The sequence below is a fragment of the Carcharhinus amblyrhynchos genome, chromosome 7, assembly GCF_965287045.1.
Source record: "Carcharhinus amblyrhynchos chromosome 7, sCarAmb.v2.hapA, whole genome shotgun sequence".
Taxonomy (NCBI): Eukaryota; Metazoa; Chordata; class Chondrichthyes; order Carcharhiniformes; family Carcharhinidae; genus Carcharhinus; species Carcharhinus amblyrhynchos.
This window is the reverse complement of record NC_137330.1, coordinates 21,918,708-21,943,170: the sequence shown is the minus strand read 5'-3', so window position 1 is coordinate 21,943,170 and position 24,463 is coordinate 21,918,708. Positions and strand designations below refer to the sequence as shown.

General features: G+C 40.2%; 1 protein-coding gene across 2 annotated transcripts in view; it reads right to left on the bottom strand.

Annotated features, from left to right (window-relative positions):
- Positions 1 to 2,721: 2,721 nt before the first annotated feature.
- The window catches only part of gclc (glutamate-cysteine ligase, catalytic subunit), a 74,935-nt gene continuing 53,193 nt past the window's right edge, over positions 2,722 to 24,463 (bottom strand). For both annotated transcript variants that reach the window (XM_080192025.1, XM_080192024.1), the window contains 6 exons: positions 23,276 to 23,368; positions 22,205 to 22,309; positions 8,403 to 8,484; positions 7,638 to 7,741; positions 4,247 to 4,367; positions 2,722 to 3,575 (listed from right to left, as the gene is read on the bottom strand). In XM_080192025.1, the coding sequence (XP_080048151.1) occupies positions 3,367 to 3,575; positions 4,247 to 4,367; positions 7,638 to 7,741; positions 8,403 to 8,484; positions 22,205 to 22,309; positions 23,276 to 23,368 (714 nt within the window). In that variant the 3' untranslated portion in view covers positions 2,722 to 3,366. The remainder of the gene's footprint in view (positions 3,576 to 4,246; positions 4,368 to 7,637; positions 7,742 to 8,402; positions 8,485 to 22,204; positions 22,310 to 23,275; positions 23,369 to 24,463) is intronic.

Sequence of the window (24,463 nt, the reverse complement as noted above, 5' to 3'; positions counted from 1 at the left end):
TAGATACATTATCTTGTGCTTCATGGCTCAGCACACAGGGAAGTTTATACATAATGTTTAGATTATTAGCCTTCACTTGGCAAAGATTAGTCATTGGGCAAAAAGTCACCTTAAAGGTTGCAGCATAGTACATTCTGCTTGAACTTATTGATGGTTTCACCCCATGAGAAAATGGAAACTGGCTGTTTAACCTCTTTACATTTTCAATCAAATCCATTTGATTTCAAAGTCAAATGCAAGTTTTGCAAATTTCTTCAGCTACAATCCACCTGTTCAAAAAACAATGCTAAATGCCTATGTGTCCTGGGCTCATATCTTAAACCTATGTGAGGCTCAATGGGCTAGAGTGCAACAGTGAAGAATAAAATCAATGTAAATAGAGCAAGATGCAAAATGAATGATAAACATATCACTATTTCATATGATGGTTCCATTAACCATCAAATCAAAAACAGGAATCAATTAATGGCATATCCTAAAGAAACTAGAAGTAGTAGGCCATTCTGCCCTTCAAGCCTGCTCTTGCACCATTCTCTGTCATCCAAGGATCCATCCTTGGCCCCCTCCTATTTTAAGTATGCTGCACCCCTCAGCACCATCATCCAAATGCAGTATTCGTATTCATGCACATTTATAACCTCTCCACCACATCATGCACTGTTTATCCAATATCCAGTACTGAATGAGCAGAAATTACCTCCAAACATAAAGACAGAAGTCATTTTTGATGCCCATTCCAAACTTCATTTCCTAGTTGACGACTCCATCTCTCCCAAACAGTCCAAAATTAAGCTAGTCTGTTTGTGATAACCACCCCCCTCCCACAACAAAGATGTGCTTTCAAGCTCATTTTGCACCAGTAAGACCACCTACTTCTATATCTGTAATATTAGTGACTTAGCCAAAATCCTCACTCATGCCTTTGCCTCTGTTATTCCAACAGGCATGTCTCCCACATTCTCCCATCTGTGAACTGGAGGTCCTCCAAAACTGCTGCCTGTGTCTTAAGTCCTGTACCCCTATCAAATGTGGCCCCTAGATCCTGGCAAAACATCTTGATTTAAAAAAAATTGTTTTCAAAATCATCCCTGGCTTTGCCCCTCCTTACATTTGTAATCTCATCCAGCCCCACAACTCCCAGATATCCCACATTCATCTAATATTGGCTCCTTCAGCATCCTTGATTTTAATTGCTCCAGCATTGGTGGGAGTACCTTGATCTTCCTTGGTCCTGAGCTCTGAAAAACATTTCCAATACCTCTTTCTTCCTTAAAGGCACTCCTTTAAACTTCTTTCTTTGACCATTATAGTCATCTGACCTGTCACATCCTGTTTTATAATGATCCTAAAGATGCTATATAAATTGTTGATGGCACAAAAATCAAGATCTACTTGCTGTGTTTCCTATTTTGTCAAAGCTGTCAACTTGCAAAACCAGCAAAGTGTAATGACAATCAGACAGAATTGCCCTGGGAAGGGAAAATGCATTATGAAAGCCAGGCTAAAATGGTACAAGTGAACGAATCTCCTAACGCAGTAACAGCACAATGCATAGATTGTGCAAAGCTGGTCTACACTCTTCAGCATATGAAAAAAACCCATGCTCTAATTTGCCAAAGTACGTTAACTGTCAAGGGCTTTAGTCAATTTTTCTGGTACCAATGACTCCTGTAGAGGAAAGTCAATAACATTTTTCCCTCATGTAATGCCTAATAAAGCCTGAAAATTGGGGAGAAAATGAGTGGATTTTATTAGTTGCAAATTATGGACAAGAGAATCACAAGCTTGTGTTCAGATTTGCTACCAGGTCTAGAATGGAATTATGTTAAAACTAACTGAATGGTTGGAGGCACCCAAATTATATGCTATGTTTCACCCATTTTCCATGATTCAGGGTGGAAGGAAGGTACTTGCCCTCATTCGATTTTGAAGATTCAAGACAAACATGTTTATATATCCAATTTCTTAGATAATCCAGAATAAGAACTTATACATAATTATAGCAGGCTTGAGGAGCACAACAAATTCCAGTCAGGCTCACTCAGCTGTGAGATAAACTATTTTTGTGAAGCAAGTTCTTCTGTAGTTAAAAAAGTAATCTTTGCAAACATTCCGAAGCCATGAGTTTAAAAATGGAACTTTTCAATTTGATGTAGACTAAAATCATGTATATTGCCCTCAGTGGTTCCCAGTCATAGTAGTTCATCAAGGATTTCTAAAGACAAAAAGGTAGAATAATTTACTGAAAACGGATTTAAAATTAAAATCACATAACAACTGAACCTCAATTAGATCGGATAGATTGTTCAGACAAAGAAATTAGCCTGGCAGGATTGAAGCAAAGGTTGATTTGCATGCCTCCAACTACTTTGTTTTAACATAATTCCATTCTAGATCTGGTAGCAAATCTGAACAGTGAAATCTCAAAGGCAGTCAACTTCACAGATTCAGGTGCAGAGATGGGAAGAAACTTACTATATGATGGAAATAAAAATTTGATTACCAGCAGACCTAACAAATTTACAGAAACTTAAGAAATTAGATGACAACTGTTCTGAGCAAGTGCTCTTCCAAGATCGTGGGGACAGTTTCTATCCAGGCTTTACCATCAAGCGTGGCCCATCTTCATAGGAAAGTGCATGAAGAAGAATGCAAAACTTGCACAGTACAAGCAATATTTACTGAATATGGTTGTGCATGTTAATACACTATTTAGTCCAATTGCAATTTCCAGAGTAAATTTATTACAATTACAATTCCATCTCCTTGATTTTCATTTCATTTTCTCACCATGAAAACCCATGTAATATTTACTAAACTCACTTATAAAACAATGCAATCCAACACAATCTGTTTAAACTATTCTTTGTCAAAGCCCTTACAAAAAAGTTTTGCACAGTGCATCATCAGATAATATTTCACAATGTGGACACAACATAAAGTTAGTAGCTTCTTTTAAGTCAGTCAACAAAACGTTCAAAATAAACATCTACAAGGTTCATTATTTATTCTCACATGATCAAAACAACTTAATTCAGTACATTTACAGTCAATGAACAAAAAGCAATGGAATTTAAGAAAATTATATATACAAAGTACATTTCTCCATTTGTATCTACAACAGAATTTGTGCAACAACCCATGTTAGAGCGTATTAAAAATACATTGTTAATCTAAAAACAATATGTACATGTAGCTTCCATGTCATCTGACAACTGCAATGCATAAATCTGCATTAATTTAAACAATCAAAATAAAGATTTGATTTAAATGGTTGGCCCTGTTCATTTGTTTGTGCATTTTCTTGGTCTCTGCACCATGCAAAAAATCTGTGAGATTAACATCAAAGTATACAATTCCATGATATCAAACAGTGCTGCGCTTGCCATCTGAGTGTTTTGGTTTGCTGACTGGTGCGCCAATTAGTTTTGGGCAGTCATGCAACCCCTTTGCAATTTGGTCACATTTCATAATTAGGTCATAGTTGATTTTTTCAGTTACAACACTATCTTGCTTGTAGTCAGGGTGATCAGCAACAAACTTCCTCAACCAACATGCTGCAGTCATCAGCTCCCCTGCAACCAACAGAAGTATAACTGGATTAAATCAATTTAAGTATTTGAAAGCTTTCAATGCAAGTATAGATTTATTATTTTACTCTTGTAAAATAAAATGTTTATCACGTTTCCTTATAGGCAAATTGTAATATCAGTTAAAAAGCAGGTTATTATTTATGATAGGTTCGTCTGGTCAATTTATTACAATCATCCCTTCAGATTTCTTCTTTCTCTTCCCTCCCAATATCTCTACTATTCCGACACTCCCAACTCCAACCCCACCAATTTGCTACCAATCCAAATTCACAGATGAGACTTAATTATAATGGATACTTATACTGCCACAGAGCCAAGATCACATACATAGATATGCTGCCTTATTCCCCATGGGCTTGTCAGTCTTGAATAATTCAAACTGAGCTGTGATCTATGCTTCCATCATGGAATCATGCATTGATTTTAATGTAGCATGACATCAAGGTAGCATTTAATGTATATTTAGTATTTCATCTACCAATGTCTTGTAATATCTGGACAACAGCTGATCACAGAAGATTACTTTGGTAATTCTGTAATATCAAGCATGCAAAAATGTCCAGATAAATGCAACTGACCACTTTGATCACACCTTCAATATTAGGTACGCTACACCAAAATAATAGCTAAGAACGATTAGGTTACAATTTTACCTGAAGCTCGTTTTCTGATCAGTTTGAGGTAGTTTAAAATGCTGCACCGTGTATCCACATCTACTTCCATGTTTTCAAGGTAACTGTTTATGATTGGAATCAAACCTGGAAAAACTCCTTCCTGCAGAACAAGATCAGAAATGGAGGTCACACAAAATTTCACAAATACAAGTTCAGTTGTGAAAGAAAGCAATGCAAGTTTTTTTTAAAAACTAGATATGGCAAATATGGCATTTTGGCAAAGGATTTGGTGTGTTAATAGATGTGTTAGTAATATTGATAATTAACAGTTTATATCCATTTGTCATATTGCAATAATGGAGCCTATTTCCCCCCTCAGCTCTTTTCAAACCAAGATAACACAAATTTTAAAGAATGCATCAATTTACCTTTGCGCCAAAATAAAGCACAGGGTGGGGGATGGAGAGAGAGAGAGAGAGAGGGAGAGGGAGAGGGAGAGGGAGAGGGAGAGGGAGAGGGAGAGCGCGAGAGCGCAAGCAATAATCCCTTATTGCCCTTAATAGATCACTGTTTCAAAATAACAGAAACATGAGTAGACCAGTCAGCTCTTTGGGTCTATGCAGCCACAAGTGTTTCCTGATTTCACAAATGAACGGTCTAGCTCTAATGTTAATGTAATCATGTTCTTTTGTATCTATTCAATCAATTAAACATTTAAGTGCCCTGATGATGAGGTCACCATTTAATTCCCAATGCCAAATGGAAAACAAGTAAATTTTATTCAATGTGTCCTCAAATTAATTTAAGCTGTTGTCTCATTCTAGTGAATCTGCACCACATTCCTTCCTCCGAGATGCAGTACCTGAAAACGAAAAGCCATATAGCCTGCATGGTATCTGATCAAAGCTGAGGCTCAATTGCTGATTTGTATTCAGCCCCTCTTGAGAAAGTCCAAAATTCCTTTAGCCTTTTTGATTTTTCCCCCCACCCCCGCACACAAAACTGGCTTTTAGAACTTGGGACTTCAAATTATGCTGCTCCTCTGCAATCCTCAAAATCTCACCCAAACAGAAAATAATTTATTTCCTTTCTTGGGTCCAAAGTAGATGACTTCACTTGCCCAGAATGAATTCCACTGCCCCGGCTTTGCACAAATAATCAGTTAATGTCCCTTTGCAACCTCTTCCTCAAATCTGCAATATTTACTATCCCTTTTGCAAGGGGTCATTTGCAAACTTAACCATAAAATTCTATTCTGTCAAGCAACTCATTTATAAATATGGTCAAAGATTGAGGCCCTTAAACAAATCCTTGGAACATCAGTTGTCACATGCAGCCAGAGTTCCTAAGCTAGATCTACTCTACCTTCAATTTCCAACCCAAAAACAAAAAGGTTTCAAACTTGCATGTTCATGTTATTAAAAATCTTGTGTGGAACCTTATTGAATGCCATGTAGACGTCCATATAGACAACTCCATTTGCACAACCCTTATTTATATTAGCAACCTCAAAAATTCAACTAAATCAGTCAGGGGTAATGTGCTCTTAAAGCCATGTGCACTCTCTCTGATCAGCTCATTCGTTCAAGTGTTCAGTGACTATCATTAATGACACATTCTAACCACTCCCTCAACTGTTATTAAACCAACAAGTCCCCATTTTTCTGGATTCCTTCTCCCATTCTTCAGTGACATTAGCAAAATTTCTAACAATTTATAAATCATGAGGACTTTCAAAAGTTTAATAAATGCTTTCCCAACACTACTTTAATGCTCTAGGGTGTAAACCATGAGGTCCTGCAGGTTTATCTATTTTAATTCCCATTATTTTCTTCTTTACCGATTTATCACTCATTAAATCCAAGAAGTTGCTCCTCAAATTTTTTTAATTTTTCTTTTAGCATTGGTATTTGATCCTTTCCTACTATGAAAGGAGATATATTTGTTTAACAAATGACATTACCTTGTTATCTATCGCTGTTTCCTATGCAGTTGGTCTTTAATGGACCTTCATTAAATTTTTGTATATTTGATTTGCAGGTCTTAATATTTTGTGCTTTTATTTGCTTTCTATATTTGTTTGCCAGATCATCACTTCGTGTTTATGAAGTCTTGTCTTTAGTTTTATCACTTTTGATAGTGACCATAGTTAATTGGCTGCACAAGTGGAACTTTTAGTCTTGGAGGTCTGGATTGGTCTTATTTTGTATTGATAAAGTTTAAATGCTTCCCATTTTTCTGCAGTCACTTGTTCAGTTTAATGTGCTCAGCTTACTTTTTATTTTGAGTCAGCTTTACTTGAGCTTAACACATTAGTATGTCTTCTCAAACTTAATAAACTCCATCACGGCACTGTTTGCAGGATCCTCTTACTGTCAGATTAATTACTTCTGGCTTATTACTTATCAACACCCTTGTTGGTTCAAGAAATTATTCTGGATAGTAATTCATTGGCATGAAGACTTGGGCAATTTTGCACCTCCCGATCTTTGAAAATTAAAACTTCCTGTAACTGCTTTGCCTTTACTATATGCTTCAATGATTTCTCAATTTATTAGCCTTGTTGCTACATCACTGCTGTCAACAAGTCTGTAGATATTTCCCACCAGATCTTCCATCCTTCAGTTTCTCAACTGCACTGAGTGTTCCTGTTATCTGCTCACCTTTATTTTATTTCAACAGCTGAATTGTCTTATAGCATTACTGCTTTTTCTTTCCCTTTTCCCAGGCAAATTCCTTTGAATTTAGGCTGTTTTTGTGGGTTTTTAGGTAACCAAAAACTACTGTGCCATACCAAGTTGAATATATGTTTCTAGTTTCACTCATAGGAAGATATGGTATTCAGTACCAGAAAAAAAGGATATTATTGACTGTAGAATCCCTCAATTTCTGAGGAAGCATGCTCACACAATATATTTTTCAGAATTTAGGTTAATTTTTTCCTGCAGTAGGAGGAGTTGGAACTCTGTCATTCCTTCATTCTTTTGCTGCACCCAATTTGCATTTGTGTGTGAAGTTCAAGAGTTTTTTCAGGGAATGGAATTATGATTAGCACTGCTCTTTTCACAGCAGGTCTTTTTTAATCCACACACTTGACTAAAATACTTGAAAGAAAAGTTTCCTGCCTTGCAGGAAAACCTTAAAAGGCAAAAGATTTCAAACAAAATGTGGTTAAACAGTCAAAACAATATTGACAATATCAAACAGATTACTTAAGCTTTTGTCTTCTGAAAATGTGATTCAGCCTCCGCATGCAAGTTCTACAAAGAATGAATCATAACCGGGCCAGGCTCTCATTTCTTGGTGGGGCTGGGAATCAACCAATTAGCTAAGTAACCAAAACATGTGTAGTTTTGGTTTTGGAGCAGAAAACAACTTTGTCAAATGACACAAATCACAGGTGAGCAATACAATGAAAATTTACCCTTACCTTTCCATTAATGATTGTGTCTATGCTCATTAATGCATACTCTTCGGTATCCAAATCAATGCCATTTTGTGCACAAGCACAGCCATCAACAACTGGATTTCCAACTAAAATGACAAAGCCATGATTAAGAGTATATGATGCAACATATTTGCAACTGTCCTCAACCAGAAAATAAATCTAGCGTTATGACAAATCTACACACAAGTTCAAGTATTATTCAAATTGAAGCAGCATATTATTAAAGCACAAGATAAGCACCCACACAATGTTATGTTTTAGTTTTGCTTTTCTTCGAACCCCATACAGCTTCAGCAAGTTGCGTGCAATAGAGATGAGGATTACGTGAGTCAGATTTAATGTATCCCATCAACCAAATCCAGTTTGCTTTACTTCTGTAAAGTTGTTACAATGGAATTGCTCTGCTCATACCTATTCCATTTGTAACATTGGGTATTTCAGATAAAGGGACCGGTAGGATTTTATAGTTACTTTCTCTCTGGTGGCATATATGTTCAACATTATCTTTTAATAATGAGCGAGTTTGTTAAAAACAACAAAAATGAGAGTCACAGACCAGCTTCTTAATAGGCTTCTTGGTGTGCAGCCTTATATTCCCACATTAGTTCCGATAACGCAGCTTTGAGTCTTACTTTTATAATGTGCAAGTCACTTACTTTTAGTTTGTATATTAAACTTTAAAATACTTGGTAACTTTTGGAGAAGTTTCAAATTACTAAATTGAAACCCAAAATTCCTAATTTTTACCTTTGTAAATGTCTTTCCTAAAGTAGAACATTCCTTGGCGTACAGCATCACGCTTTTGAGCCACAATCAAATTCTCATCCACCTAGTCCAGTAAAAATAATGTTAGATTTTAATATTCAAGGGCTGTTTAAAGCAAAATTATTTTAAATAGTGTTCTGATGAACATCAACGCACTTTGATATAAAATATCAAGCAACTTTGTAAAACTGTAGGCATACAGGAAAGATCTATAGCCACAATTTTATCTTCACTACACCAAATTCTATTATATCAATAACTTCAAGTGGGTGCTCAAACAAATTTACTACTTTGCTGGCAAGCCAAATAATTGTTCACCTAAACAGAGTTCAGTTTTATAAGATCAAACTATTAAAAGCTAAAAAACCATTTCCAAAAACAAAAAAGAAAATTAGCTGGTACAAAAGCAATAGATGGTTTTGATAAACGTGGACAGATTTCTCAAAATACATAGCTGAATTGTGGAACAGAAAAATCAACAGAACAGAGCAGCATATCATCTTGGTTCACCAATTCAAAATATTGGCTTGGATTTTCAGCTAGGCTTTGCCATTGTTTTCCCAGCATCATTCACCTGAAATTGGCTAAACTGGTGTAAAAGACTAAAAATTTAAGTACAAAGAGTTTCTGTAATATTAGACACCACTTTAAACAGCACGGAGCTAGATTCCACCCCTACTCAAGGTCTAGCTGAGATTTCCAAAAACTCTGTGCGTCAGGTGGGTTTGGTGATGAGCAGAAAATATTGCGAGGCGGCCAGTCATGTTTCGTATCAAGATAAAAGCAGGAAGCTATCGCCATCTCCCCCCAGTGGCCAGCCATGTTTCCAGCCATTCAATGTTGGGAACTCGTTGTAATACATTAGCATATCATTTAGGCCAGCATCATATCCCCACATCAACCCGTGTCTCCAAGGAGGTGTGATGTCAGAACAGTACAACATACAACTGGTCTCAGAAGGCATGTACCTGAAGACCCTCTGTTTGGCGCTTGAAGCTGGCGCTGCTGGCAGGGGAGGGATGAGGATAACAGCAAGGTATGCATCTGGGTGAAAAATGTTTCTTGGTATGTGCGCTAGGATAGCCTTTAGAAATGGTGCCCAGATCACTAAAGTGCTGAGCTGATGACGGGCTGCCTGCTAGTGATATATCATGCAACTGTTGCCTGCCTTCTTTTTCTTCCAAGTCTCTCACCACATGGCAGAAAAAGCCACCACCCTCAACATTACTTTTTCTATCTGACTTCTGCCTTTGCTGATTGCGGAAAAAAAGCACCCTTAATTAACAACTTGACTTTCTGCTAATTGTGCCTGCTTGTAGGCCTTAAAATTAAGCTTTTGAGGGCACAAGGACATATTAAAAGCTTTTAGAAGTTAATTTAACTGACTACTTGGGTACATGCAATGCTTTTCTAAAAATCATTTCTCAATTATTTAAAATTGGATTATACTCTTGTGATGGACCAGACACTGATTAAAAATCCATATCTGCACTAAATCAATTTTCAGCTGTATTAATTAAATTGCACCAAGTTACCATTCATACTATGTCAAAGAGTCTTAAAGCAATATTTTAAAATTAATTTAAAACATTTAGTTTTAAAACACTGTACAATTGCAGGGTTCAAGGCAGATTTTACGTTCAATAATATGCAAATATGTTTGAGTAGCAACCAGAACATCTCAATTTTGCATTCAGATTGCTAATTGCTTCTGAAGGAGAAACTCTATTGTATCATCCACACAATGGAGTATTACACTGATGATGCAAATTAAACAACACTTATGCATTAGGTTGCTAGAAGGAGACAAGTGCGAAGATATCGTTCGCATGCTTGACCCCGGTGTCCTCTAGGAACAGCAAGCAGTTTATTTTGAAGGATGAGCAGATAGACCACAACTGCTGAAGCCTGCATGAGGAAAAAGCCTGTGATTTGAAAGGGCAGAGATCCAAAAAATGTTAACACTTTCTCAGATGCTGTCAAACTTAGATATTTCCAGCATTTCTTGTTTTATTTCAGATTTCTAGCATCCACATTATTTAGCTTTGTGTCTGGATGAGAAAGGTTGATAAGTTTGGCATTTGAACTTGTATAAACTTGAGGCAATTTTACCTTAGGACATGAAACATGGGAACATGTGAAGGCCCTGCAAGCCTGTTAAACTATTCAGTGAAATCATACTGATCTAATTCCATATACCTGTCTTTGCCCATATCAGTCAACACCTTTTGTCAAAAATTTCAATCCAAAATCTCAGATTTAAAATTAGTATCAACCGTTGCTAGCTAAGAGTGTTCGAAACTTCTACCACCTTTGGCACGTAGAAGCATTTCCCGATTTCACTCCGAACAAGTCTGGCTCTAAATTATAGGTTAAGCCCCCAAGTCCAAGATCTCTCAGCCAGCAGTTCCCCTTAATATGTGAAAAACATGATCAAATGATTTCCAAGTGGAAATTGCACGAAATACAGCCAGAGTTTGTGTAAAAGCAAAATGCTGCCAGCATGCTAGAGATTCAATAAAGCAGAAAATGCTGATAAAGGTCGTCAGCCTGAAACTTTTTCTCATTTGAGGTGCTACCTGAGGACAATTTAACCTTTGGAGTCCGGGTATTATCCTGTCAAATTTACACTCTGCTCCCTCCAAGGCCTACACATTTTTCCTAAACTGCAGTGGCCAGAACTGAACTACGACTCCAGTTATGGTCTAACCAGGCTTTGGCATTGCCATGTAATGGCTTCTAATTTTCTGTATTCCAGTCTCCTGGAAATAAGGGCCAACATCACATTTGTCTTTTTGATTATTTTCTGAAACTATTCATGATATTTTAATGAATTAGGTATATGGACCTTAAGGGCAGGTTTGTCCAGCTGCACTTGCTCCAAGACTGGAAAATCCCACCCAAGGTCGCCAGATCTTTGCATGGTCCATGTCCTGCCTGCTAGTATTCTCATGATGGGCAAGATGGTAAAATTCCACCCCAAGTCTCTTTTGACCTTCACAGCTTCAACATTTAGAAAGTATTCTGCTCTATTCTTTAGAAATCTACAGTGGATGATCTCATGATTGGCTATGCTGAAATCCAGTTGTAGTAGTTTTGTCTCTGTCACCTATCAATACCTTGTTTGTAATTTTATGCTTCCATCTACATTGTAAGCAACGTGATTCTCTATCTCATAATCGAATTGCTGACGAATGCAATGAACAGTTGAGGTCAAACAAATCCCTTTGGAATTTGGCTAGTCACATCCTGCCCATTTCTGATAACCTATCCATCATCCCTGTTTCCTGCCACTTGGGCAATTCCTGAATGAAGTCAATTATTTTTCCATGAGCTTCAATTTCAGAAAGAGTGAGGACCACATAGGTTAACCAAGGTTCAATTACCTCAGGATGCAATAAGGACACTTCTACAACTGTGCTCAGTATTCCTAGGTTTGTGTGAACAAAATAAATCACGCACTGCTGCTTACTACATAATGCCTTCTGCAAGTCTCAATGCATGAATGTCTAATAGACCCTGAAGACATCATTTGAAAAACCGCTATCAAAACTGTTTGTGCGCAAGGCATTAACCCATGCCCCACACTAGTTCAAAGGTCTTTTGAAAAAGTAGTAAATGTTCAAATTAAACATGTTAAAAATAGCTGAAAAATAGAGACTTCAATAAATCAAGAACAGGTACTCATGCCACTTTTGATAATATCCAGATATTATCTTTATATCTAGAGGGAATGGCAGTGAAAGCAGTGCAATGTTCCTCCTGCAGGATTTTGAGGTGAGGGATGCCATTAGTGTCCCTACTGAATTCACCTGTGGGAAGTGCACCCATCTCCAGCTCCTTAAAAACGTTGGGGAACTGAAGCTGGAGGAGCTTTGCATCATTCGGGAGGCAGAGGTGATCATAGATAAGAGCTTCAGGGATTTGGAGACTCCAAAAAATGAAAATAGATGGGTGACAAGAGGGGGGCTGGGAGGAAGCAGCCAGTGTAGGGATCCCCTGTGGTTGTTCCCCTCAGCAACAAGTATTCTGTATCGGATTCGGTTGAGGGGGTGACCTACCAGTGTGACAGGACTTCAAGCACCGAGTCCGTCCCTGTGCCTCAGAAGGGAAGGGAGGAGAGCAGGAGGGCAATAGTAATTGGGGACATGATGGTTAGAGGGACAGATAGGTGGTTTTGCAGCAGCAAAAAGAGGCTCACAGATGGTATGCTGCCTCTCGGGTGTAAGAGTCCAAGATGTCTCAGACCTTACTTTTAAGATCCTTAAGGGGGAGGAGGAGGAGGAGGATCAGTCGCAGGTCGTAGCGCACATGGGTACCAACGATGTAGGTAAAAAGAGGAATGGGGATTTAAAACAGGAATTTCGGGAGCTAGGCAGGAAGCTGAAAGCTAGGACAAAGCATGTTGTCATCTCTGATTTGTTGCTGGTGCCACGTGCTAGTGAGTTGAGGAACAGGGAGAGAATGCAGATTAACATGTGACTGCAGGGATGGTGTAGGACAGAATGTTTCATTTACTTGGATAATGGGAGCACATTAAGGTGGGACCTGTACAAACAGGACAGTTTGCACCTGAACCAGAGGGGCACTAATATCCTGGGAGGGAAATTTGCATCTGCTCTTCAGGGAGGTTTAAACTAATTTGTCAGGGGGTCAGGAAAATGAGATGTAGTCCAAAAGCCAGTGTTGAGGATTGCGAGGTACTGAGGAAGGTACCAAGGTTGCAGGAGTGCATAGGCAGACAGGAAGGTGGATTGAAGTGCATCTATTCAATGCAAGGAGCATCAGGAATAAGGTAGGTGAACTTGGAGCATGGATTGGTACCTGGGACTATGATGTTGTGGTCATTACGGAGACATGGTTAGAACAGGGACAAGAATGGTTGTTGGTAGTTCCGGGGTATAAATGTTTCAGTAAGAGTAGGGAAGGCGGTAAAAGAGGTGGAGTAGCACTGTTAATCAAGGATAGTTTAACGGCTGCCGAAAGGCATTTTGAGGGCGAACTGCCTACTGAGGTAATATGGGCTGAATTAGAAATAGGAAAGGATCGGTCACGTTGTTAGTTTTCTATAGGCCCCCAAATTGTAATAGAGGTGGAGGAGGAAATGGCAAAGCAGATTATGGATAGGTGTGGAGGTCACATGGTAGTTATCATGGGCGACTTTAACTTTCCAAATATTGATTGGAACATTTATAGGTCAAATAGTTCTGAGGGGACACTTTTTGTACAGTGTGTGCAAGAGAGTTTCCTGACACAATATGTGGATAAGCCAACAAGAGGTGGAGCCACATTGGACTTGGTACTGGGTAATGAACCGGGGCAAGTGTTAGATTTGTTTGTGGGAGAGCACTTTGGAGATAGTGACCACAATTCGGTGTCCTTTATTATTGCAATGGAGGGGGATAGGGTCACACAACAGGGCAAAGTTTATAATGGGGGGGGGGCGCAGGTGAAATTATGATGTGATTTGGCAAGAATTAGGGAGCGTAAGATGGGAGCAGAAACTGTCAGGTATGGGCACAAATGAAAAGTGGAGCTTTTTCAAGGAAAAAATACTGCGTGTCCTTGATAGGTATGTCCCTGGCAGGCAAGGAGGAAATGGCCGAGTGAGTGAACCACTTCACAAAAGGAGGTTGAATGCCTTGTCAAGAGTAAAAAGGAAGCATACGTAAGGATGAAAAAACAAGGTTCAGTTGGGTCGCTTGTGTTACAAGGTAGCTAGGAAAGAGTTAAAGAAAGGGTTTAGGAGAGCTAGGAGGGGGCATGAGAAGTCCTTGGGGGGGGGTCGGATAAAAGAAAACCCTCAGGCTTTTTACTTTTAAGTGAGAAATAAAAGAATGACCAGGGTGAGGTTAGGGCCAGTCAAGGATAGTAGTGGGAACTTGTGCATGGAGTCAGAGAGATAGGCGAGGCATTGAATGAATACTTTTCTTCAGTATTCACTAAGGAGGGGGGCCATGTTTTTGAGGATGAGTGCATGATACAGGCTGATAGGATGGAGGAGGTAGGTGTTCTGAGGGAAGATGTATTAGCAATTTTGAAAAACCTGAGGGTGGATAAGTCCCCTGGGCCAGATGGGATACATCCTAGGATACTTTGGGAGGCAAGGGATGAGATTGCGGAGGCTTTAGCTTTAATCTATGGGTACTCACTTCCACAGGACTGGAGACTAGCAAATGTTGTTCCTCTTTTCAAGAAAGGAAATAAGAATGACCCTGGTAATTACACGCCAGTTAGTCTTACTTCGGTAGTAAGTTAATGGAAAGGGTCCTGAGAGATAGGACTCATGACTATTTGGAAAGATTCAGTTTAATCCGGGATAGTCAGCACAGCTTCGTGAAGGGCAAGTCCTGCCTCTCAAATTTGATTGCATTCTTTGAGGAGGTAACTAAGTGTGTGGATGGAGGTAGAGCAGTTGATGCCGTATACATGGATTTTAGTAAGGCGTTTGATAAGGTTCCCCATGGTAGGCTCATGATGATAAGGAGGTGTGGATAGAAGGAAATTTGGCCAATTGGATAAGTAACTGGCTGTATCATAGAAGACAAATGGTGGTGGTGGAGGGAAAATTTTCAGACTGGAGGCCAGTTACCAACAGTGTATCACAGGGGTCAGTGCTGAGTCCTCTGCTTTTTATGATTTTTATCAATGACTTGGAAGGGGCTGAAGGGTGGGTTAGTAAATTTGCTGATTTGTCTCGTGGGTGAGGCGAAGGGCTCTTGCAGGCTGCAAAGAGACATTGATAGGATGCAGAGCTGGGCCGAAAAGTGGCAGATGGAGTTTAACCCTGATAAGTGTGAGGTGATTCATTTTGGTAGGGCAAACTTGAGTGCAGATTACAGGGTCAACGGCAGGGTTCTAAGGAACGTGGAGGAACAGAGACCTTGGGGTTCATATCCACAGATCTGAAGGTTGCCGCAAGTGGATAGAGCTGCGAAGGCGACTTATAGCATGTCAGTGTTTATTAACAGGGGGTTTGAGTTTAAGAGCCGTGGGGTTATGCTGCAACACTACTGGACGTTGATGAGACCACATTTGGAATATCGTGTTCCGTTCTAGTCACCTCATTATAAGGAGGATATGGAAGCATTGGAGAGAGAGACTGCAGAGGAGATTTGCCAGGATGCTGCCTGGTTTGGAGGGTAGGTCTTATGAGGAAAGGTTGAGGGAGGTGAGGCTTTTCTCTTTGGAGTGGAGGAGGATGAGAAGTGACTTAGAGGTTTATAAGATGAGAGGGATCGATCGAGTGGACGTGCAGAGATGATTTCCTCAGATGGATGTAGCTTTTATTCGGGGGCATAACTATAAGGTTCATGGTGGGAGATATAGGAGGGACGTCCGAGGTAGATTCTTTACTCAGAGCGGTTGGGGTGTGGAATCGGATACTTCTAGGAACTCTCAAGCGGTTATTAGATAGGCACATGGAGCACTCCAGAATTATAGGGAGGGGATAGCCTGATCTTGGGAGTGGACATAGCTCAACACAACATTGAGGGCCGAAGGGCCTGTACTGTGCTGTAATGTTCTGTTTCTATGACAGAGTAACACAGCACTGGATTCAATTTTTAAGCTTGCTGACACCACCATAGTGGGTTGGATCTCAAACAATGACAAGACAGAATACAGGGAGGAGGGGGGAGGAGGGGGGGGGGGGGGAGGAGGAGGGGGGGGGGGGGAGGGGGGAGGGGGGGGGAGGAGGGGGGGAGGGAGGGGGGAGGGAGGAGGGAGGAGGGAGGGGGGAGGAGGGAGGAGGGGGGAGGAGGGAGGAGGGGGGAGGGGGAGAGGATCTGCAACTGTGCAGCAAAAATAATCTCTCCCTCAATGCCAACAAAACAAAAAGGAGATCATCAACAACTTCAGGAAGCATAAAAGGAGAAGGTGCCCGTCTACATCAATGGGGACGAAGTACAAAGGGTTGAAAACTTCAAGGTTTTAGGTGTCCAGATCATCAATAACCTGTCTTGGTCAATCCATGCTGACACTATTGTTAAGAAAGCCCACAAAACCTCTACTTTCTCAGACGATGAAGGGAACTTGGCACGTCAGCTATGACTCTCACCAACTTTTACAGATAGAAAGCATGCTTTCTGGTTATATTTCAGCTTGGTCCGGAATTACTTTCTCCTATCACTTCAATATCATGTTCAGCAGAACATACCAGATTTCTGAACAGCAAGGTTTGAGCGTCATAGTTGGCATATTTGCTCTCAATCTAAATTAGCAACCATTTAGGTAACAGATGGTTATGACAGATGTTGCAACAGGTTCCAATTTTCTGCGTTTTTGATGAGCTTTTGTTGGAGATCTGCCAGAGCCCTCCACCAAACAGCACTCCTCTGCTCCCACTAATAAATCAAAACAGTAGTGAGAACAAAGATCAACATCCTTCCGTGCTCCAGCAATTCATAATAAGTTGGCAAGATGCAATGAAGCCCAGTTTGCAATATGCCAAGAAGATATTTTCCAGAAAATTTCTTCTAATTCCAGCGCATTACATTTTTTTTTTTAAAAAGCACCTTCTCCTGCTTTCTCCACCATTACCAACAATAAGTGTGAGGAGCATCCAGCAGTAAGGGTACTTCAGTTGCAAGCAATGAAAGAACTAACTTCAAACTAAATCAAAGAAACTTAATTACATCACACTAGGGCCACACAAGCTCTCCACAATCCCCATCTGTTTCCTATTTATACCTGGTCAGCTGACCATGTCACTTTGCCACTGGTTATATTGTCTACCAGGTCAGCTGATTCCCAGTACGCTATCACTGAAATCTGTTATAATGTAATCAATGTTATCACTAACATTTTGTCAACAAGACCCACTTTGCTCCCCATTACTGACCCTACTCCCAGGCCAGAATTCTATAGAGCTTGAATGTGACCTGAACTCACAAAGTCATGCAAGGAGTTGGGTGCATGATGCAGAGTCCCAGAGATTCATCCCACTCGCCCAAAACACAGGTGGAAAAAAAACTCACGTATTCCCGCCCACTGACACTTTTTTTTTGAGAGCATCGTCCCCCTAATGTCTCACGGGTCTATGCTTGTTCCTCATTTATTTCTCACCTACACTTGCATGGCAGCATTATCCAAAATAACTGCATTAATTTCCACATTTGTTGTTGATCTGGACACTTCCCCTCTGTCTCTTGACCCCTCCACTTTTTAAAATGGGGAATTTGTTCAACCTCCAGTACTGGATAAGCCAGATATTCCCTTCAACTAAATATTGGAGGACAGAAACTATAGTCTTCATTCCCAGATTCCATCCCTCTCCCTGGTAACCATTTAAGGGTGAATCAGACCGAACTTCCTACCAACTATCTATACAAAGACTATTTTCTCCACTTCTAACATCACACAACTCCACTCTTGCCTCAGCTGAAACACATACCCATATCTTTCTTACTTCTAAGACTTAATACCAATGCACTCCTAGCTGATTTCCCTATTTCTATCTGCTGTAAACTTCAGGTTATTCAAAATTCTGAATGGCCAAAACTATCCAACCTTGTAGTGTCCAAATCCTTTGTTTACTTGGTAAATTTGATGTTGGGGGAGTTGAAAACTTGACAAAAACACTCTTCTTTGGAGGCTCAGATTAAACAATGTTGAAATTGCATTCCCAGAACTAATAGTGGAAATATGACAGAATTGAGTTTTAATCAGAACAAAAAAAAGGTGGAATAATAAATACCCAAAATCTGCCCAGTATCCCTCCGCTTCTGAGGAAAAGGTTCCAAAAGTTCTTGACCATTTGCTTTATAATAAGGTAGCATTTTTATGAAACAAATCTGAATAGTTGATCATGTGTACTTTAGCTTGGTTCTGAATCTGAAACAGACCCAGCACAGAGTTAAGAAGTTATTTTATTTAGGGGTTAAAATGCCATCCCCACTACCTTCCCCGGGAGTTCACTTCTGTTATCCTGACAGCAGATTACAATTCACCCCACATGGAATTGGAGACCTTGCTGAAAGAAATATACAATCACAACAAATAACCTCAAGACTAAACACCCCAAAGCCTTGTTCGTCGTGGCTGGGGACTTCAAGAGTGTCCTACCAAGATAACACCAACAACATGTCACCTGTTCCACCAGAGGCCCAAACATTCAAGATCACTGCTACACAAACATGCCTACCACTATCGCCCATCCACACTTGGCAAATCAGACCAGAAGGCTGTGCTCCTACTCTCAGCTTGCAAGCAAAAACTGAAATGGGAGAATCCGTCTGAGAAACTGAATGATCTCTTACGGGACTGCTTACAGTCAGTAACCTGGTCAGTATTTAAAAACTCTGCGACCGACCTGAATGAGTACACCTCTACAGTAACAGACTTCATTAGTAAGTATGTAGAAGACAGTGTGCCAAAAGCAGCAAATCCACGTGTTACCCAACTGGAAACCATGGATGAACAGGGATATCCACTGACGTCCAGGTCTGAGGCATTCAAGAAAGGCTTGCCCAATATGTATAAGAAATGTTGTGGAGATGCCAGCGTTGGACTGGGCTAAGCACAGTAAGAAGTCTCTCAACACCAGATTTAAAGTCCAACAGGTTTATTTGGTGGAACTAACTTTCAGAGCCTCAAGCTCCTTCTTCAGCTGAGTGAGGACTTGTGCTCACAAACAGGGCATATATATGGACACAAACTCAATTTACAAGATAATGGATGGAATGTGAGTTTTTACAGGTAATCAAGTCTTAAAAAAGGTACAGACACCTTTAAGTCTGGATTATCTGTAAAGACTCACATTCTAACCATTATCTATATATTTATTTATATCCTGTTTGTGAGCACAAGTCCTCACTCAGCTGAAGGAACTTGAAGCTGCGAAAGCTAGTGTTGCCAAATAAACCTGTTGGACCTTAAGCTGGTGTTGTGACTTCTTACTATACAAGAAAGCTAGATATGATCTGAGGAGACACAAAGACATCAAAAGACAGTACTGGGCCAAGCCAGAGTCACAGACTGACTACACAGACCCTCACCGACTATGGCAAAGTCTGTAAGACATAACAGGTTACAAGATGAAGGCATGCAAGGTCACTGGCACCACTGCACCCCTCCCTAATGAACTCAGTGCATTCTATACCCATTTTGAGCAAAAGGTCAGCAAAAACATGCCACTCACCCAGAAGCCTCAGATGAACTGTATCCAAGGTCGCCATTGCAGATGTCAGAGCAACCTTCTTGAAGGTCAACCCACAGGAAGTGACTGGCTCAGATGGGGTACCCGGACAAGTACTCAGATCCCACACAGATCAGTTGGCAGGAATATTCACAAACATCTTCAATTTCTCTACAACAATCTGAGTATCTGCCTCAAGACGATGACCATCATCTCGGTACCAAAGAAAAGCCAGGCAGCATGCCTTAATGACTATTGTCCGGTGACTCTGACAACCATAATTATGAAGTGCTTCAAGGTTAGTCATGGCACGAATCAATTTGTGCCTCCCAGATTACTGGATCCACTACAGTTCATCTACTGCCACAACAGGTCCACAACAGACTCCATCTCCCTGGCCCTTGCACTGGAACGCCTAAATAAAGACGCCAACGTATCGACTACAACTCAGCTTTTATCACTCATTTTCAAGCTTGGCTCCTCCATCTGTGACTGGAGCCCAGACTTCTAACCAACAGACTGCAAAAAGTAAGGCTATCAACACCACCACCTTCACGATCACCCTGAACACAGGTGCCCTACCAGGCTGTGTTCTCAGCCCCTAACTACACTCCTTATACATCTATGACTGTGGCCAAATTCCCCTCCAACTTGATTTTCAAGTTTGCTGATGACACCAGCATGGTGGGTTGGATCTCAAACAACAATGAGACTAAGTATAGGAAACAGATAGAGAATCTGGTGAACTTGCACAATGCCAATAATCTCTCCAGAGTCAACAACATGAAGGAAATAGTCACTGACGTCAGGAAGCATAGTGGAGGGCATGTCCCCGTCTACATCAATGGGGTGAAGTAGAAATGGTCGAACACTTCAAGTTTTTAGGTGCCCAGATCACCAGCCTGTCCTGGTCACCCTATGCCAACACTATATAGTTTAAAAAAAAAAGCCCACCAATGCCTCTATCTCAGGGGGCTAAGGAAATTTGGCATGTCAGCTATGACACTGACCAACTTCTACAGATGCACCATAGAAAGCATTCTTTTTGGTTGTATCACAGCGTGGTATAGCTCCTGATCTGTGCAAGACTGCAATAAACTACAAAGAGTCATGAACAAAGCCTAGTCCATCACCCAAACCAGTCTCCCACTTATTGGCACCATCTGCACTTCTTACTGTCTGGGAAAGGCAGCCAGTATAATTAAGGACCTCTCACACCCCAGGCGTACTCTCTTCCATCATCTTGTGTCAGGAAATAGATACAAGAGTCTGAGGACATGTACCAACCAACTCAAGAACAGCTTCTTCCATGCTGCTATCAGACTTTTTAATGGATCTACCTCACACAAAGTTGATCTTTTGCTACACCCTAGCTATGACAGTATCATCATAGGAATCATAGGACTCTACAGTGCAGAAAGAGGCCCTTCGACCCATCAAGTCTGCACTGACCACAATCCCACCCAGGCCCTATCCCATATCCCTAGATATTCTATTCACTAATCTCTCTAACCTAAACATCTTAAGACACAAAAGGGGCAATTTTAGCACAGCCAATCAACCTAACCTGCACATCTTTGGCCTGTGGGAGAAAACCGGAGCACCCGGAGGAAACCCACGCAGACACGAGAATGTGCAAACTCCAGACAGATGGTGACCCAAGCCAGGAATTGAACCCAGGTCCCTGGAGCTGTGAAGCAGCAGTGCTAACCACTGTGCCACCCCATGAGAGTACATTCTATACTTTCTCCTTTCCTTCTCAACGAACGGTATGCTTTATCTAAATAGCTTGCAAGAAACAATGCTTTTCACTATATACCAATATATGGACAATAATCAAATCAAAAATTTAAGAGTGCCAATTGCAGTACTTGAAATCGGTTTCCAATTTTGAGATGCATTAGTTTTAAACTGGTCACATCTAGCTCTCCTTTCACAGTTCACGTTAAAATTATTTTCTTAATACTATCCATACCTACCAAGCATTCAGAAAAACAAAATCATTCATGTCTCCTTCCAAATCATCAGAACACTTTTCAGAAATCATCTTTGATAAACTAATGTTTTTCTTGGAATTGAGGGTATTAACATTTCAAAGAAAGCAACATTTTGTCAGTGCCTTTTATAACCCATGATCAACACTTAAGGTGGGGTGGGGGGTGGAACATGTAGTATAGTTCTTGCACGCCGTATAGTGGAACACGTAGTATAGTTCTTGATAGTTTTCATGCCTGTCATAAGTTCTGACGTGTCTTCTACCATGGCAGAGTTTCTTTATACAAAATAGCTGGGAGAAGTAGGCAGACACTATAGCTTCAGTATTAACCTCCTCTTAGAGAGAATGAAACATCTGATCACCCTTGAAGGTTTTTCATTGTGATCATAATCATCTACATCTCCTGTGACAAAAAGAGAAACTCAATTGCCCAAAGACAGCAGTTACATTTAAGATGCTTAGGATATTCTACGTCACTGAAAGTTTTTAATCGCTAAACTAATGTAACCAAGATCTTCTAGAATATTCATGCTTTTCTCCACTTATTAGCTGCAAACTAACATGACTAATAAGTCCTAGAAAATGTCTATTCCATTTATTATTACTTTTACAACCAAACGTAAAACAATATATCGTGGAAATACTACTTACTTTTGAGAGTGGAATAAGAAAATCCAACTTGTACGAAAGGATCACTCGGGTTAGCAGTACAACAAAGACAACATATGCAGAATTCTCAAAATCTGTCAATTGGACCTGTGAACAAAATGTTTCCAAAAATAAAACATTTCTTCTGCACAATTATATTTTTGAAGGGAGATAGCATTTTCCTCAAGCTTAGTGATTATTAATATACAGCATGGAAGAGAGCAATTTAAGGTAATTTAATGGGAAGCCAAGAGGATTTTGACAAAGGGAAGGTTTATAGCTCTAGTGTGTCGGGTTGTCAGTAACAACTCGTCAATTTAAAATAGTCAGAGTTAGAATAAATCTTAGGAGATACTGAGGAGTTGATGGAATACACTGTAGTATTGCTTTTCAATACGAAGATGGATAGAAGGCTACAAAGACTGTAGCAGCGTGGGAATAGTTCTGATTGGTCCAACAGAAATCAGACCAGTATTAGTCAAAATTTCTGACCAAAGACTAATCACTTCTTCCTTCCAAAGAAGTGTCACAGGAGGAAGTATCAAAGCTCAAAGATAGCCATAAAGCAGCTCTAATCTGGTATCAGCTGAGCGAACAAAACAGAGGGACATCCAAAAAAGAAGAAACATTGGCAGCCAATCCAACTCAGTTGCCTCCCATTACTTGTGAAAATACAGATACAGAATTATGGAAGAACTCAAAATTAATTCCATCATTTAACAAAATGGATCACCTCCAATTTGGAAGCACTGCTCACTGATCATTTACATCAAGCCTAAAATCAAATTATCATTCTTAAATATATTAAGGAACACTTTAAGGCAAAACTTATTTTCAAAAGAAATTAATAAACTGATATTACTTTTGGTGATTTGCAGATTAATAAGAACAAGAATTTTGTGGGGCTGGGGGTGGAAACATACTTCCAAACAGCCACAGTCACTTTTATCAAAATGCTCTTGGCTTCCCCTTAAATTACTGATTGCTCTTCAAGTGGAACCTCTACCCCAATAAATTACAATTGGGCTCAAATTACATTGAACACAGATGCATTAATACAATCATACTATTTACCTCCATTGGTCGAAATTCAACTCTCCATCCAATTTCAGAATTTGGGGGTGGTGGCTTGAATCTCATGGTTTGCCAATTTGTGGATTGTATGTTCTAAAGGTAGTCAATTGCACAAGTTTTTTTGTTAGTTTTCATAATTGACACAATTTTCATCATACCTTTTGAAACATTTTTAAAACATTGTTTCACAAGCATTCCAGTTGAGATATCTGTACTTAATCAAAAACAGATAAAATTTAGAAAGACAGCTCTGTACTAATGTAAACTGTTAAGGGAATCTTTGCACAGTAAATATTTTAAAATGTTTAAATTAAGTGATCACAAAGTATCTGTTAAGTGCAAATGTGCACAGAAGTGACAGTTCCTTTAACATAGAACATAGAACATAACAGCGCAGAACAGGCCCTTCGGCCCACGATGTTGCGCCGACCAGTTACAAAAACAATGACCCACTAGCCTATACCAATCCCTTTTCATCCATAAACCTATCCAGAGATCTCTTAAACGCCCCCAAACTAGACGCATTTACAACTGCAGCAGGCAGGGCATTCCAATCCCTCACCACCCGCTGGGTAAAGAACCTACCCCTGACATCCGTCCTGTAGCTACCCCCCCTTAATTTAAAGCCATGCCCCCTCGTGCTAGCTTTCTCCATCCGAGGAAAAAGGCTATCACTATCCACCCTATCTAAACCTCTAATCATCTTATATGTTTCAATAAGATCCCCTCTTAGCCGCCTTCTTTCCAACGAAAACAACCCTAAATCCCTCAGTCTCTCCTCATAGGACCTCCCCACCATACCAGGCAACATCCTAGTAAACCTCCTCTGCACCCTCTCCAACGCCTCCACATCCTTCTTGTAATGCGGGGACCAGAACTGCACACAGTACTCCAAGTGCGGCCACACTAGAGTAGTGTACAGTTGCAACATTACACTGCGACTCCTAAATTCAATCCCCCTACCAATAAACGCCAAGACACCGTACGCCTTCTTAACAACCTTATCTACTTGATTCCCAACTTTCAGGGATCTATGTACACACACACCTAGATCCCTCTGTTCATCCACACTATTCAAAGTCCTCCCGTTAGCCCTATACTCGACACATCTGTTGCTCCTACCAAAGTGAATTACCTCACACTTCTCCGCATTAAATTCCATCCGCCACCTCTCGGCCCAGCTCTGCA